The following is a 16,703-nucleotide window of genomic DNA, read 5'->3' on the forward strand; positions in this document are numbered from 1 at the left end:
AATTAATTTAGTTGGTCTTATCCAGCATGTGTGTGTGTGTGTTTGTGTCTCTTGTTTCGAATCCAATTAACAAATTTTGCACACAATTAAATGGTGTATACATAGAGTTATACGAAATCACTTAGATGCTACGTAAAACTACGACTAATAAGTGAAACATGAGGTCCAGAAGTTGATTATCTATATATATATATATGTATATATACATGTACAGTGCATTATAGCTTGGCGGTTCCAAAAATTTGTTCATCTTCTGATTGCGTACGTTTTTTGTAAATATATTTTTTATTTTTGTTATGTTTTTGGAAAGTAATGTTTGTTTTTGTTGTTGTAATTCGATGTCGTTCTATTTGTTGCATATTGAAATCAGGTGTAAAGCTGTGGGTTTTAAAAGGGGGAACTATGTGTTCAGATTATTTTCCGATTTTCGTTGTACTCCTATAGATTTCTCATTTGCATATATTGTTCGTTTGCTCTTTGTTCAGATTTATGCTTATAGCATATTTGCATATATTAAAATATGAATAAGATTTATGTTATGTTATGTACTCGTTTAATATGCTTAAATGCTACAATAAGTATATTTAGATAGACATATAAACGCACTTGCTGCTCCCGTTCCATTCCCCGTTTCCGTTTCCGATCTTCTCTGTGCACGTTCCCGATTTCGAAACCTCAAAAACTGAGTCCTCATCTAGTTCATGAGAGTATTCTGCTGCCTTAAGCTACAAAATGCATCATCTAAATTTATCTAAAATATGTATTTAATCTGTATATATTCTATATAGACTTTCGAGTATATATATATAATGTATATATGTATTTATGAATGTATGTATATAATTGTATTTGTTTGCTTCTTATGTACTTTTAATGGGAGGTATATGTAGATTTCAAATTTGTAGCGGGTTGCAAATATTTGTATGTTTACGGATCATTATAACTATATATGTATATATGTTATGTTTCATAGATAGATAAATACTATACGATTTTTTTGGATAAATAAAACTCATGCATATTGAAATAATAATTTTATTTTAATAATAAAAAATAAAAAATAATCATAAAAAATGTTTACAATGAACAGAGTTAAACTCAAAACTCACTTTGTTGTTGTTTTTTTTTTATTCATTCATCAGCATTATTATCATTATCATTTTCATCTTTATCATTCTCTCGAATCATTGAACAAAAAAGTTGAAATCGAAAAATCGAAAAACCTCTTTCATTCCGTTTTGCTTGACATACACAATTAATAAAGATAAAGATAAAGGTACTTAGAGAACGCAACTATTATAATGTATAAAAGAAATATCGAATAGTATATAGAACTAGGAGTTTGTTTTTTTTTTTCTTCTTTCATTATAATTTCTTCATATTGTTGTTTTGTTTGTTTGTTTCTTTCTTATTTTCATTTAATTTAACTTTAGTTTAGTTTATGCAGTTAAGAGATTGCACATTTTGGGCAGTGTTTGGAAATTGTTGGTGTGTGAACAAGTGTGTGTGTGTGTGTGTGTGTTGCATTGAGAATTATTGTTGTTGTATAGTTGTTGTAGTATTGGAACTATTACTTTACTTGATGGTAGAGTTGTGGCAGTGTGACGTAGTTAACAACAAATGAAAAAGCGTTTACAAAAATCGTTTCAGACATAAACTTCAGACCAAAAGTAAATTAATTTTTCCATCTCTTCTAAAAGTATTATAGAATATTTGTTTTTGTTAGCGTGAGAGCTGTCATTCATGCGAAGCTCCACTGTACTTAATGCTTCACATTTTATTTTTGCTTTATCCGAAAGTCGTGTTACAGTGCAGCTTCGATTAATGCGCCTGCTGTTGTGATTGTTGTGGTTTGTTTGTTTTCTGTTTTTCTGTTCTTTAAATATACAAAACTTATGAGATAATAATTACAAAGAAAGTTTAGACCAGCAGCTACTTATGTTTTTGTTTTACTTTTTTTTTCTTTCTTTTTTTATGTTTGGGCTGCAGTTAGGATTTTGGGCAGGGGGGTGTAGAAGAAACACTTAAATAAATAAACTATTGTTAAGCATAAACCTAATTAAAACTAAGAAATATTTCTCATCTTTATAAAATAAGCAACAAAAACAATGAGCCCAAGCGACAAGCCACAAGAGTTCTGGAATTTTGGGAATTCCGAGATCTGATTCTGCAGCTGTTTTTTGGGCTGATGATGGGAAATGGATTTAAGGGGGAAGTTTATGGTTTTTTGTCGGGGAAGTTTTGTGGGATTGAGGGTTATCAGTAGATATATTAGGCTAGGTATACAGTAATTCGTAGCTAAAGGTTTCTTGTTTCACATACACACATATCAAATATCAATAAGAACGCGTCGATCGATCATCAATAATAATAATAATAATCAATAATAATAACAATATGCAATTGTAATAATAATTAAATGTTAAACGTTAAATGTTACAATTAAAACACTAAAGCCAATGAATAGATCATTAATTACTAAACTCATCTCTTATCTTTCCGTATTTTTTTTGTAGTTTTTTTCTGTTGTTGTTGTTGTGTATGTTTAGAATATGTACATATATGTAACTATGATGTAATATGCATACACATGTGTAGGGTATTTGAATATTCGCCTAGCAACTATGTAATTTATACTCTTCCGCAAGTTTTGTTTTTATATAGAATACAACTGTGTGTGATCTGTGATCTTAGACCTAGAAAAACTCAACATGTACAAAAAACACCGTTCCTCACATTTATCGAAACAATTACAATGTAGCGTACCAATAAATCTCTCTCTATATATTATATATACTTACACATAGTATATATCTTTCTATATAGTATATATATATATATATTTGCTTAGTTTGGATGCTTCGCTATCTCTCTTCGTTCTCTATCTCTGTCTCTGTTTTTATATTTCTACTATTGCCGCTAGCCGGTTCAGCTCCCATTCTATTGCCACCGATTCCGTAAGGTTTACGTCTATTTACATGCCATCTCACTCTCTCTCTCTCTCTCTCTCTCTCTCTTACTCTCTATTTCTCTATACGCCATTGCAATCGATCTCGACGATATCCTTGGGCACATCGACAAACTGATAGACCAAACGTTGACCATCCACCTTGGCGAGGATGCCACGTTGATAGTAATATCTCAATGCTCGTCCCATTGTCTCGTAGTTCATGTCCGGCTTGTTCTTGTGCATGCCCCAGAGACGTGACACCGCCTTGGAGTCGACCAGCTTAAAGACGCCCTTCTCTCGATTCGTCCACTTGATGAAACGCGGACAGTACTCACGATCCTGGAGCAGCTTGAGCAGGAACTCCCACAGATATGTGGTGGATCCTTCGCGACTTCGTCGCTTCACGCCCATCTCGAGCTTCGGCTTGCGCGGTTTTTTCGCCTTGCGCTGCTGGAAGCCGCCCAGCTCCAGCATATAGGAGAGATCATAGTTGACGCTCGACGTCGCCGGCTGCTGTATGACGCTCTGCATCGCTGCCGCTGCGACGGCGCTGCTGCTGCTCACAACCGATGCTGCGGCCGCTGCCGCCGCCGCTGCTGCCGCCGCATTGGCAATTGTGGAATGCGTGTGCTGTGCTGCTGCGCTGTGCAGCTGCTGATGTGGATGCGTCGCCGATAGTTGTGATTGCGTGTGCTGTTGTTGTTGCTGCTGCTGTTGTTGTTGTTGCTGTTGTTGCTGCTGTTGCTGGTGATGCAATTGCTGCTGGTGATGCTGCGACAGTTGCTGCTGCGTTGCATGTGGCGACTGTTGTTGCTGCTGCTGTTGCTGCTGATGTTGCAGGGAATGATGCTGATGTGTGGCAAAGGCGTTGCCATTTGTGTTGCGCTGCGACGCCGCTGCCGTTGGCGCATTGAAGTAGGACGTTGTCAGATAATTTGGACCGGCGCCCGGCGTTCCAGGATTGACGCCGCCGACGCCACCATTCGACCCACTGCTGGCATAATAATTATCGGGCACTAGAAGAGAAAAGAGTGTTTGCGGTTAGTTAACGAGTCGATTCGATCGCATGTTTATCGTCTGCAGACCACTGTAACAGTGATTTCACAGGTACACAAAAAACACACACACACACGAACACACAACAGTGGTTTGTAAGTTTGTCTGCTATTTAGTAAGTTTTGTTTTACATCCGGCGTCAACGGCGCTGCCGTTGCCCAATTCAACTGTCAGCTTGGTCGCTGGGTCGGTTCACGCTAGGTGGTGGGTGGTGGGCATGGGGAGAGTGGGAGAGGGTCCAAAGCGAGTGAATAAAATCAAAAGTAGTCGCTCACCAACACCAAAACACCAACAAACAATGCGAGCGCCAAGCTCTGTGCGAGAGAGCAACGCACGCTTTCGTTCGTTTCGTTTCGTACGTTCGGTTTTTCGTTCGTGACTTTTCGTCGCATTATTGCAATAGCTGCGTTGGTGTTCGTCTTCGGGTTCGCTCTCTGGCGCTCCAAAAGAGCGCGAGAGTAAAAGAGAGCAAGCAATGGGAGCCAAGCATTGCCACATTGGTCGCGCTGACTGTTGTCGTTGCCGTTGTCGTTGTCGTTGTGACCTTCACAATTTGCGCAAAGGCAATGTGTCGATGACCACAGATTTTACACAGCAAAGACTCTCACACACACATACGTACAGACAGCGAGACATACGAAGCGAGGCAAAAGCATAAAAGCGGACGAGTGCAACACATTCTTATTGCAATTGATTGTGTCGCTTTTGTGTCTGTGTGTGTGTATGCGTATGTACAACTGCATGGACATACATACATACATATGTATTTGTATGTATGGAAATGTGTGTGTGCAAGCTGTTCATTTGTTTGCTATTCTGTCATTTTTCGTTTGCTGAACTTTTGCCTCCATAGTATTGTATGTATTTTATGTGTAGTGTATTTGTGCGTTTCACTTGCGAATACTTTCGATACTCACCCCCAACACTGCGACTCCATATATTTCGCAAATTCGCCGCATTGTTCTGGTATAAATTCGGATGCAGAAATGTGCCCGTATGCAGGTGCGCCGCTGCTGCAGCCGCCGCTGCCGCTGCCACTGAGTGGGTGGCCGCCGCTGCTGCTGCAGCGACTGCGGACGCCGATGATGTTGCCGATGCTGCTGCCGCTGATGTTGCTGCCGCTGGGGGCATGCCCCCAAGGCGCGCCTTCAACTCATCTGCGCATGGCTGGCCGCCGGAACTGGAGCTGTCCACGTCGGACACACCGCTATCCGCCGGACTGGGCGGAAATGAACCTGCACAGCGAAGCAGAAAGAAGAAGGACAAGGATTAACAAGATGTTCGAGATTGGCCAAGTCACTTGAGCAGTTGCATTTCAAGTTTGAGTGGAGTGAAGTGTGCTCGACTACAAGATACTCTATAACTTGCATAATAATCAAAAAAAGTATAAAAGTATTCATATTTTTATATATATATAAAATATTATTAGTAAGATACTCGAATTTTCGTCACTTGCCTATCCTTATATCTTATTAATATTAAAATATTATATTATTTATTAGGAAAGTCTTCTCCTAGCTATAAATCTATAGAATTTTCTACTACAAAAAACTTAGTATTATCATAAAAAACAAAATATTTAAAATTGGAATCTAAGAACTCAATACATGACTTATTAATAATACAAAATTATTTAGATTTTTATTGAAAATTCTTCTTTTTAGTCCTAGAAGAAGCTTCTATACGATTTCCGACTCATTCTGAATATTAATTTATTTTAAATCTAATACATTACTTTTTAAAACCACAAAATTATTTAAGTATTTATTAAAAATGCTTCTTTTTAGTCCAGGAAGAGATTTCCGACTCACTATATTTAGAAACGATACTAAAATATTTTATTATTTATATTTTAATTTTATAAATTTCTAAGTTTCTGTATTCTAAAATTATGTAAATCCTTCCTTGCTCTAGGAATTATTAACTCTACAAAAATTTCCAACTCTCTCAATTTTAGAATATTGTAGAAAAGCTTCTTCTAGTAGACTTTTATGACTAAAGCAACTAAAACAGTGTAGTTACACTTCAATTCATAGATAATTATGTTTACTCCTTCCTTTCTGTCTGTTGTTTACATGTTCGCTTTGACATTTATTCATAATACAACGCTACCCTTTTTTAGTAGTAGGGTATAAAGTATAACAACAACCAGTAAAGGGCGTGTGCGGTGGTTCACCTTCACCTGGCTTTCCTGCTGCTGTTGCTACTGCTGTTTGTGGCTGCTGCAAGGCTAAGACGATTGCTATGGCTTTGGGGCTGGTGCTCAGCAAGCACTCAGTACTCAGTATTCAGTGTTCAGTATTCAACACTCACCTGTTGTGGCCGTCGTGTAATTTCTGTGATGTGGATTGTGAATTGCACCGCCGCTGAGCAGATTGTGCAGCAATGGCCGATGTGGAATGGCCAAAGGTTGTTGCTGCTGCTGTTGTTGCTGTTGCTGCTGCTGCTGTGGATGCCCATTGTTGTTGCTGTGTAAGCTGTGTTGTTGTTGTTGCTGAAGCGGAGTTAAGAGCGTATTCTGTTCGGTCTTGATGTGCAACAATGTTGTTGCCCCACCAAAAGACTGTTGTTGTTGATTCTGCTGCAGGTGCTGTTGCTGTTGATGTTGCTGGAGTTGTTGATGTTGTTGTTGCTGCTGTTGCTGATGTTGTTGCTGCTGCTGATGAGGTGACGGACTGGTTGATTGTTTGACAATAGGAATTTCAGTATCTGCAATTACAAATATACAAAAAAGCATTTAATTAGTATTTATTGTATAGATAATCTATAATTAATTTACAATTAAGTCAATTTGTATGCAAGTATTCACTGCCGGAAATTTGCATATTTTAGCAGTATCAAACGTTGAATGGAGTAAAATAACAATATAATATGCAGACAGTCTTATAGAGAATAAAACGTGAATATATTACAAGCTGAAATATATTTGATTTTTGTGCTTCCGACGAATTTTTAAACAACACTTTAGTATTTTTCATATATATTGTATTTAAATTTAAAATATATATATCATTTTTTTGTTTAGGGTATTCACAACTCAGATTATATTATAAAAACAATATTATTATAATTTCATTTTATTTTTGTCTTCTTTATTTTAATTGACTTATTCAATTGACTGCAACGAGTAACAAGTTTCTCACTGTCAAGTTTGTTAGCCCAATTATGCACTTTCAAACCTCCTTTTGTTTTGCGGTAAATCCAAAAGTGGCGCTATCCAAATATTTGAAATGAGCAAAACTATGTAATTAATTTTAAAGGCTTCATTTGTCACTCGACGCGAAACCACTCGAAAAATGTCTGGCAACTGTAGCGACCCAATTAAAAAAGCGACTTTATCTCATCATCCTCGACCACAGCAATAACAACAACAGTAACAGTAACAACTTCAAGTAACTTCAAATACTGAATGTATTTTTTTTTTTGTTTTGTTATTTTTTTCACCGCCCTCTGCGGGCAACTGAAACCTGTCAAAATGTCTAAACTCACATGGAATTTAAAGCTAATAATACTTAAGTAATTCGCAACATACATAATTACACACAGAAAAAAAAAAGTTGCTGTTATTGTTATTGTTGCTGTTGGCATGTTGAGCGACATGCAAAAGTCGCCAAGAGGGTTGGAAAAAATAAACGCGAACAAAACACACTCACAATTTAAATGCCCCAATTTGGCGAGCCATGAACTCAAAGCAACAACAAAATCAATGACAAAAGAAATGCAAAGTGAGAAAAGAGGCAAAACGCAAAGGCAACAATAACAACAACATCATCAACAACAACTAAAGCTAAAGTGAAACAAAAAATTGCATCTCACTTTCTTTTGCTCCCGTTGTTGTTGTTGTTGCTGTTGTCGGTGCATTGAGGCACAACGCAAGAAAAATGCTCAACTTGTGTTTTTCGCTATACGTTCATACAATATTTTTTTTCTTTCGAATCTTGTTGTTGTTGAAAAGTAAAAGTGCATTTTCACTTATTTTATGCAGCAGCTGAAGAAGAAGAAGAAACAGCAGCAGCAGCAGCGCAGAAAGAAAAAAAAGCACAAAAACAGAATTGCATTGAATGTCAAGCTGTTCACACACACACACAGACACATAGAGTTGTCTCGCTCTCACTCTCGCATGTGCAGTGTGTGTGCAAGCAACAACAATAACCACAGCTACAAAGTTTGCATGCAAACGCACACACACACACACTCATACACATGTACAATTGGCAGCAAGAGAGGAAGAGAAATCAGGTCAAGGCTTGTCGGCGTTGTTGTTGCTGTCGCTGTTGCTGGCAGCGACGTCGACAGCGACGACGACGACGACGAGTTTACAATTTATGCTTTGCTGGCTGCATTATTGCATGTTGTACGCTGTACGTTTGAGTGTGTGCGCTTTTTACAGCTTTTTAAATACATTCACACACTCGGTATGTACGTATGTATGAATTTGTATTTGTGCCTATACAAGCTTACAGACAATTCGCTGCCTCGTCGCCTCGCGTCTCGTTTTCGTTTCGTTTCGTTTCAATTCGTTCGTTTCGTTTCGTTCGCTTGCTTGTTGTGGGTGAATGAGAAGCATGTAAAATGGCATATATACATATTTATACGATATAAATGTGAATATCTACATACAACAAATTCAACAAAAACTGCTGTAAAAATATGGCACACATGCACTGCTATTTACCTAAAAAAAACATCGAAAATCGACAAAAAATGCTGGCTTCGACCCGTGTGTAGCCAGCAAGTCGTGACGGAAATTGCGGGCAGCAAGCAGCAGACTGCAAAATCAGCTGGCCACACTCTACCTGTTCTCTGCCTCCCCCGTCCCCGCCCCCGCCTTATTCTTCCCCACTCCTCGCTCACAGCTGCTTCGCATCGTGCGAAACTGCAGCGTCGACTGTTCGATATTTTATTTTTTTTTTTTTTTTTTTTTTTGCAGCGCACAAACAACTTTTATTTCTTTGGCGGAAATTGTAAACATTAGACGAAACACGAAACAATTTTTTTTTTTTGGTTGAGAATATTTTTTTTTTGTTGTTTTTGTTGTTGGTTTGGCCGATTAGTTGCTTAAATGCGAAATTGGTTTTGGCGGAAATGCCTGTCAATTGTTTTGCTGAATATTTTTGCTTCGCAGAATTTGTGGGAAATCAGAGCACGTGAATATGCCGAGTTGAGTTCAATATGGCCAACAAGGCGTATGCGTGACGTGTGAGTACTTCGAGTGGGTTCACTTTACGTATACGTAATATAAGATATACATATATATAAGCAATTTGTGTTTATACTTTTGCTGCTTAAAGTTCACAACTGTCGAGTGGAGATATTCTTGAATCTTCGGTTGCACCTGGCGTATGCGTAATATCACGTATACGCAATGTTTTGCTGCCAATATATAGTATAGTATATATTGTATTTTAATCTTGAAAACAGAGCAAAACACTTCCTAGTTTCTATATATTCGATGGCTGAAGGAGCGTAAGCAACAGGCGTATGCGCAATATGCTAAGCAACATCACGCATACGCAATGTGGGCTGCATAAAGAGCTGAGCTCCTTGCAAAACGAAGCGAAACACCCAATTTACACCACATTTCGCATTGCAATGGTGCGCCAAATGTGCGCTGACCTCTAAAAATGCGGTCTAATAAAAATAAAAATATAAATAAAAACCAAAAAACGAAAAAAGAGCACAGAAATAAAGACAACAACAGTTTGATAGACATTATGAGAAAACAACAATTGGCCAACATGTTTGTCGGTATGTTTGTGTCTATTCGTGTAATTAACGGTAAAGTCATGTATTTCTTTTGCCTATTTATATATATTTGTATGTATGTGTATGTGTATATATTTAATGTACTATTTCCCCGGCCGAATTTGGACTTGAACTGCCTCGTTGATATGTGTGCGGCGTTTTGGGACAGTTACATCACAATCCACAATCCACACACACACACACACACACACACACACACAATGGAGCTGCAGCATTTGCGAATAGTAGGTCAATGTAGGTATGCATCGCTTTATTGTTGTCACTGCGGTTGTTGTTGTTGTTGTTGTTGTCATGATTAGTTGTCTTTAGTACTCGAACATGTTCGGGTCGCTTGTGCGAAAGTTTTGACACTTGCTACACTACAGGATATCTGCAAGTCGAGCAGTCTCCACAAAGCAACACCTGTTTTATTTGTTGTGTTTACTGTTGCTGCTGCGTCATTTTGTTTACTGGCCTATTTAATGTTTGCTGTTTTTTTTTGTGGGCGGTCGCAAAGAGCGAGTAATAAATCAAATCATTTCTTTTGTGTGAATCAATTTTGAAATCGATTTTCAAGAAAGACACACACACTATGAATTGGCTTCAAATCTGATAAGTTGGCTTAAAAACAATTTGATTTAATAAGGAATTAGGTAAGCGCCTCCATATTGTTGTTGTCTGCGTTAAATGCAAATACTTATTTACGTGTATCTTTTTATTGTGTATTTGCTTATTTACGTCAACTGAAAGCAGTAAATATCAGCAATCATTTCAATAAATTGACAAAAAAAAAATGAAGCAAATTAAGCGATCTGATTGTAGAATAAAATATGCAATTCGAAATTTACATTTTAAGGTTCATAAAGTTCGGCGTTTTAAATTGATCGTAAAAAAGCAACAAAGAAGAATTTAAGAAACTTTTAAAAGAAAAAATAAGATAATATAAAAATAATAACTACAGGAAACTTTAGCTATATATAATCTAATAGAATTATCAATATATTCTGTAAGAATTTATAGAATTTGCATTGCTACAAACTTATAATATTACTTTTCTTATAAAAATGTATTCTAATGACTAAGAAAAATGTTTCTTTTTTTGGATATGTTCAAGAAAATTTTTGAAAAAATATAATTTATGATTTATTATGATTATACAATTTGAAGAATCATTAAATACTAAATGTTTTTTCAACTCTTTTCAATCATCTTTGAAATAATAAAAATGAAACAGCATTGTATATTTATATTATTTAGTTAGTTTTAAAATAACTTCTATACAGTTTAGGAATTTTACCCAAAAATAATATAATATAATATAATTATCGATGTATTTCTCTTAGAACACATAAAATATGCATTGACATCTGTTCGTATTTGTTTAACTTACATATGAAAGCAAGCGAGTTTGTTTTATTTGTGTGTAAATATTTGCGATAATTTACAGACACAAAGGCAACATACTATATCTGTATTTGTTATATATAATATATGCAGTATACAGTATGTCAAGAAACTCTTTACACACTGAAAAATAAACATATTTTTTGACTTTGCATGCAAAAATAACGCCTTTGGTTATTATTTTTCAATATTTTTTTAATGCAGATCTATTATTTAGCAAATTTCAAATTAGTATGTACAAAAATAAAAACAATACAACGAAAGGGAAAATTTTAAATCAACAAAATATGAGTTTACACATTTTTGACACTGTCAAGAAAGTGTTTACACACTTTAGTTTTCGATTCTGTTTTGTTCTATTTTTCGAAAAAACTGTACTTTATTGTTATCTATGCTTATGCACTATTCGCTATTTTTGCATTCCTTTTCATTCAATTGCGAAATTTTGTTACGCACTTGTCAAAAAGCTGATTTTTAAATTATTTAACATGACTGGAGCTAGATTGACTTATGAAGTTACCCAATTAACTTATTATAGTCACCAAATTGGAAAATCTGTAGCTTATCTAGTGGAGCTACTTGGGGTATCGCGAAAAATAATTTATAATGCTCCAAATCGAGCCGAAAATGAAGAAAAACAGGAAGCAAAGTGTGGAAATGGTCGAAAAATGGATATTGACGAGTGGGCAGACCGCCTTAAAATGGGCACGGTCCGTCAAAACCCCCAAATTTTGATCGGGACCCATGCTAAGGAGTTGGAAGAAAGGTGTGACACGGTCAATTCACATGAAACCGTCCGGCAACTAATTCTGCGGAACAAATACTCTTCAACCGTTGAAACGGTTGCGCGTACGAAGCCGCTGCTTTCGAAAGTAAATGTTGAAAACGCTTAAATTTTGGCTTTTAACATGAAAATCACGCCGAACAACTATTGGGATGACGTCGTATTCTATGTCCAAACCAAAAAAAATGCTATACTACAATGATTGACCAACTAGAGTATGGCACAAGCCGTTAACAGCCTTACACCAGCGCAACATCATTCTGACAGTAAAATTGAGAAAATAGTATTTGTTCCACAGAATTAGTTGCCGGACGGTTTCATGTGAATTGACCGTGTCACACCCTTCTTCCAACTCCTTGGTGTGGGTTCTGATCAAAATTTGGGGGTTTTGACGAACCATGCCCATTTTAAGGCGGTCTGCCCACTCGTCAATATCCATTTTTCGACCATTTCCACACTTTGCTTCCTGTTTTTCTTCATTTTCGGCTCGATTTGGAGCATTATAAATTATTTTTCGCGATACCCCAAGTAGCTCCACTAGATAAGCTACAGATTTTCCAATTTGGTGACTATAATAAGTTAATTGGGTAACTTCATAAGTCAATCTAGCTCCAGTCATGTTAAATAATTTAAAAATCAGCTTTTTGACAAGTGCGTAACAAAATTTCGCAATTGAATGAAAAGGAATGCAAAAATAGCGAATAGTGCATAAGCATAGATAACAATAAAGTACAGTTTTTTCGAAAAATAGAACAAAACAGAATCGAAAACTAAAGTGTGTAAACACTTTCTTGACAGTGTCAAAAATGTGTAAACTCATATTTTGTTGATTTAAAATTTTCCCTTTCGTTGTATTGTTTTTATTTTTGTACATACTAATTTGAAATTTGCTAAATAATAGATCTGCATTAAAAAAATATTGAAAAATAATAACCAAAGGCGTTATTTTTGCATGCAAAGTCAAAAAATATGTTTATTTTTCAGTGTGTAAAGAGTTTCTTGACATACTGTACATACTTTATTGCACTTTGCCAAAACGGAGCTAAAGCTAACGACAATAACAAGAGCCGAAAAATTTATGTGCATTCCTATGTGTGTGTGTGCAGTTGTGTTTGTATTTGTGTTTGTGTTTTGTGTGAATGTTTCACAGCCAGCGAAAGCAATTTCAATTTGACTGTAACAACAGCAACAACAGCAACAACAACAACTAACAATAAGAGTAAGAGCTACAACAACTGCGACGCTGACGACCGATTAACCAAAAGTAATATGCGAATAACAGAAACACAGACAAAAGAAAGCAACAGCAAAAGCAACAACAAGAGTAACAGCAGCAGCAGCAACAACAACTGCGACAACAACAACAACAACAATAACAGCGACAACGTCGTCGACGACGACAACAACTCAAAAGTTCTATATTTAAATATTATAATTTATGTGTTTGTTTGGCTATTGTACGTGCACATGTACACACACACACACACACACACTTGCATGTGTATATGTGTGTGTTGTTGTCCTCTTCCTTTTGCCCACTTCCAACATTCCCGCATTCCCCCAACCGTCGACTGCTTCCGTCAGCGAACTCAGTTCCCAGTTCATTCCCACTTTCCGTTCCCAGTTTTTTTGTTGGTTTTTTGTGACTGGCGCTCTTCTCTTCCCCATCTCCCGCTCTCTTTCTCTCTCTCGCACTCTTTTTGCTAAATTCCTGTTCTGTGCGCATTGTTGTTGCTGTTGTTGTTGACTGGCTTATTTTGGCTTTCATGCCTCTGTTGCTCTGTCGCTTTGCTCTGCTCCGTACGTATGTGTATGTGTGTGTGGGGTGCAAAGAATAAAAGCCGCAGTCGGCTATCGTGTATATTTTGTTGCTTCTTTTGTTCTTGTATTTGTGAGTCGCTGTCGCCGTCGTCGTCGCTGGGCGCATTTGTTTGCCTGGCTCTGTGACTGTTGGTGAGCGACTGTGTGTGTGTGTGTGAGTGATGGTATGTGAATGTGTGTGTGCTTGTGCGCTTTTTGGAAATTCAGTCTCAAGTTCAAGGTCTCGCGGATAACGCACACACATGCAAACAAGTGCGAGACGCACACACACACATGATTCTTATTGCTTGTACAAGCAAACACACACACACATATACGTACATATGTATATGCGGGCATATAAAGCGAAATTCTCATTAAATGCAGCTGTATGCTAACTGTGTGTTTACTTTTTGTCGCTGTTTTTTACACACATATTATATACAAATATATAGCAACAAAAAAATAAAATAAGGAGCAGCACCAAAATAAATAAATATAATCACAAAAAGAAAAAGATGTATACAACAAAAAAATAAAAACGCTGCGACTACAAAAATTGCTCGTCAATATTTCCGCATTAAGAAATGATACGAGTTTTATTTATTAATTGCTGCTGCCATTTCTTTCTTTCGATCGCCATATAGAAATGTATGTAATATAAATTCGAGAACTGTGTTTCTTTTTCGGGTTGTATATGCTAAAAAAGTATATAATTATTTATTATTCCCGCTTGTGCTTGACTCATTTACCTGAAACGCAATTTGGTTAGCTAACTAAACGAAATTTTGTAACAATTTCACGAGTTTCCGATTTCAAATTTCTATTATGCACACGCACACACACATACATACATACAAAGATTTTTGAATTAAATCAATGGTGTAATTAATCTTAAGCAGACAAGAGATTATATGGCAATCTATTGTTATATATGGTCATGCAATCATTCTTGTCTTAAGCTCGTCTTTATTCAAGTGCTTACGGTAAAAGTTCCCTGACTACTTTCTTTCAGTCTATTTAAAGAAGAGTTAAGTCATCATGAATTGGGATGGCGAAATTCAAGAAATTAGAATTCAGTTATAAATTACACAAGGTAATTTCTTCACTCGACTTCATTAGAGTTGCATAATAAACGAGACATTTGCATAATTCACAAAAAAGGATTGGCTAACAATTATATAATAATGGAATAATTGAAGAAAAAAGAATGGGCAAATAATTATACGATCATTGAATAATACGAAAAATTGTATTATACGTTAAATACGATTTAATTCTTGTATTAAAATGATTATTTTTATTATAATCAAGATTTTATTTGCAAAATGAACAAAGTAGATCTTTCTTTGAGTAGAAATAAAGTCAAATTTTATATGTGCTTGAAGATCTTTCTTTATTTATAAACTTGAGTAGAAATAAAGTCATTTTTAATATATGTGCTTAATTTTTGTTGATGTTTGTATTCAGCTTTTATTGCTTTTCTACCGGATATTACATAATTTCGTTGAATTCGCATCTCTCGCTTTGCTTCTTCGAATTCTCACACTTGCCACAATTAGCACTTTCTCTGCAGAATTCTAAGACATACACAAGCTTATATGCTATATAGTATATATCAATAAATAAAACTATATTTGTGACTGTCACGCGCCAATATTTTGGCATTACAAGTGCTAATTGCTTTGTTAGTTCAACGATTTTGTTGAAAGATCTCTCAAGAAACTTTTTCCCGTATCTTATCTGCTATATACTATATAGTAGAAACAATCTTCTGCTATGCTGCAACTTTGATTTACTAACATGACCTATGCACTTAACTAGCTGCCTCCCTCGCACGCACGCTTTTCCCCATGCAATCAACAGCAGAATAAAGCAACAACATCGCAATCTGATTAGCTAATTTTTTCCAATCAGATTTTGTAATTACATTGCGACAGTTTTGCCATGTGCCGAGTGCGTCTAGTATAGCATTTGTGAAATGTGACATAATCTCTCAGTTCTCTCTCTCACGCACACACACACACACAGTCGCACTCTCTCGTTCACTCTCTGTGCCATGCTTATTATCAATTATCGCAGTGCAATCAATGGACAGATAAGGAGACCCCAAGCAATAACCATGCTGGGAGAACTGCCACTGCCAATTAAATGCGCTTACAAAACACACAGACTGGGAATAGAGACACACACTTACACATACATATTCATAGACAGATATCGAGACATGGCTCGGCTTACATAATTCTAAAACAAAAAAAAAAAAACAAAACTTTGCTGTATTTGGGTTAAGCTAAAGAAAATGATTTGCTAATTTCTTGCGCTGAAACGAGAAATTTAAGTTTTCCGCGCTGCGCTCACTATCTCTTTCACTCACACACTCACTCTATCTGACTGTCCGGCTATCTATCTCTGTCGCTCTCTCTGTGGCCATGCATTTGCCTGTGTCGGTGTGTGTGTGTGTGTGCTCAGTTGTTGCCAATCTATTCCCAACCTACCTCAAAATGTTTTGCGTTAGGCCTCAAAGCAACAGACCTCGTTGTGTGCAGTTGCTGCTGGTGGGGTGGTGAGGTGGCAGGGGAGGGAGGTGTGCACGACGCTGTCGCTCTTTTCCACTATTTCCCACAGCAACTGACACACACACATACAGCAAATCTTACACTTACACGCACGCCAACAGAAGCTGAAGCTGGGCTGGTTTATCATGTAAAAGGGGAGCACAAGACAGAAGGCAACTAAAACAACAACAACAACTACAACCGCGACGACGAAAGAGAGCAAAAGTGAGAGACTGACACAGAGAGAGAGAGCGTAACAGCTTGTAAGCTCGTTGCGCTCTTCGCCGCATGTCGCAATTGAAAGTTGCCTCGCATTCTGTTTTGTACGTTTACATGTGTCTGCGTGTGTTTGTCAGTGTGTGGGCGGCACTATGGTAGGGTAGAGAGTGAAGTAAACGAGAGGCAA

The 16,703-nt window shown here is 36.8% G+C and overlaps 1 protein-coding gene across 2 annotated transcripts in view; it reads right to left on the minus strand.

The window, feature by feature from the left end:
- Positions 1 to 1,332: 1,332 nt before the first annotated feature.
- Positions 1,333 to 16,703, minus strand: part of LOC132788494 (ecdysone-induced protein 74EF) — a 49,562-nt gene continuing 34,191 nt past the window's right edge. For both annotated transcript variants that reach the window (XM_060795934.1, XM_060795933.1), the window contains 3 exons: positions 6,320 to 6,715; positions 4,924 to 5,241; positions 1,333 to 3,966 (listed from right to left, as the gene is read on the minus strand). In XM_060795934.1, coding sequence (XP_060651917.1) covers positions 3,032 to 3,966; positions 4,924 to 5,241; positions 6,320 to 6,715 — 1,649 coding nt within the window. In that variant the 3' untranslated portion in view covers positions 1,333 to 3,031. The remainder of the gene's footprint in view (positions 3,967 to 4,923; positions 5,242 to 6,319; positions 6,716 to 16,703) is intronic.

This window comes from Drosophila nasuta, chromosome 3 (genome assembly GCF_023558535.2).
Source record: "Drosophila nasuta strain 15112-1781.00 chromosome 3, ASM2355853v1, whole genome shotgun sequence".
NCBI classification, from domain to species: Eukaryota; Metazoa; Arthropoda; class Insecta; order Diptera; family Drosophilidae; genus Drosophila; species Drosophila nasuta.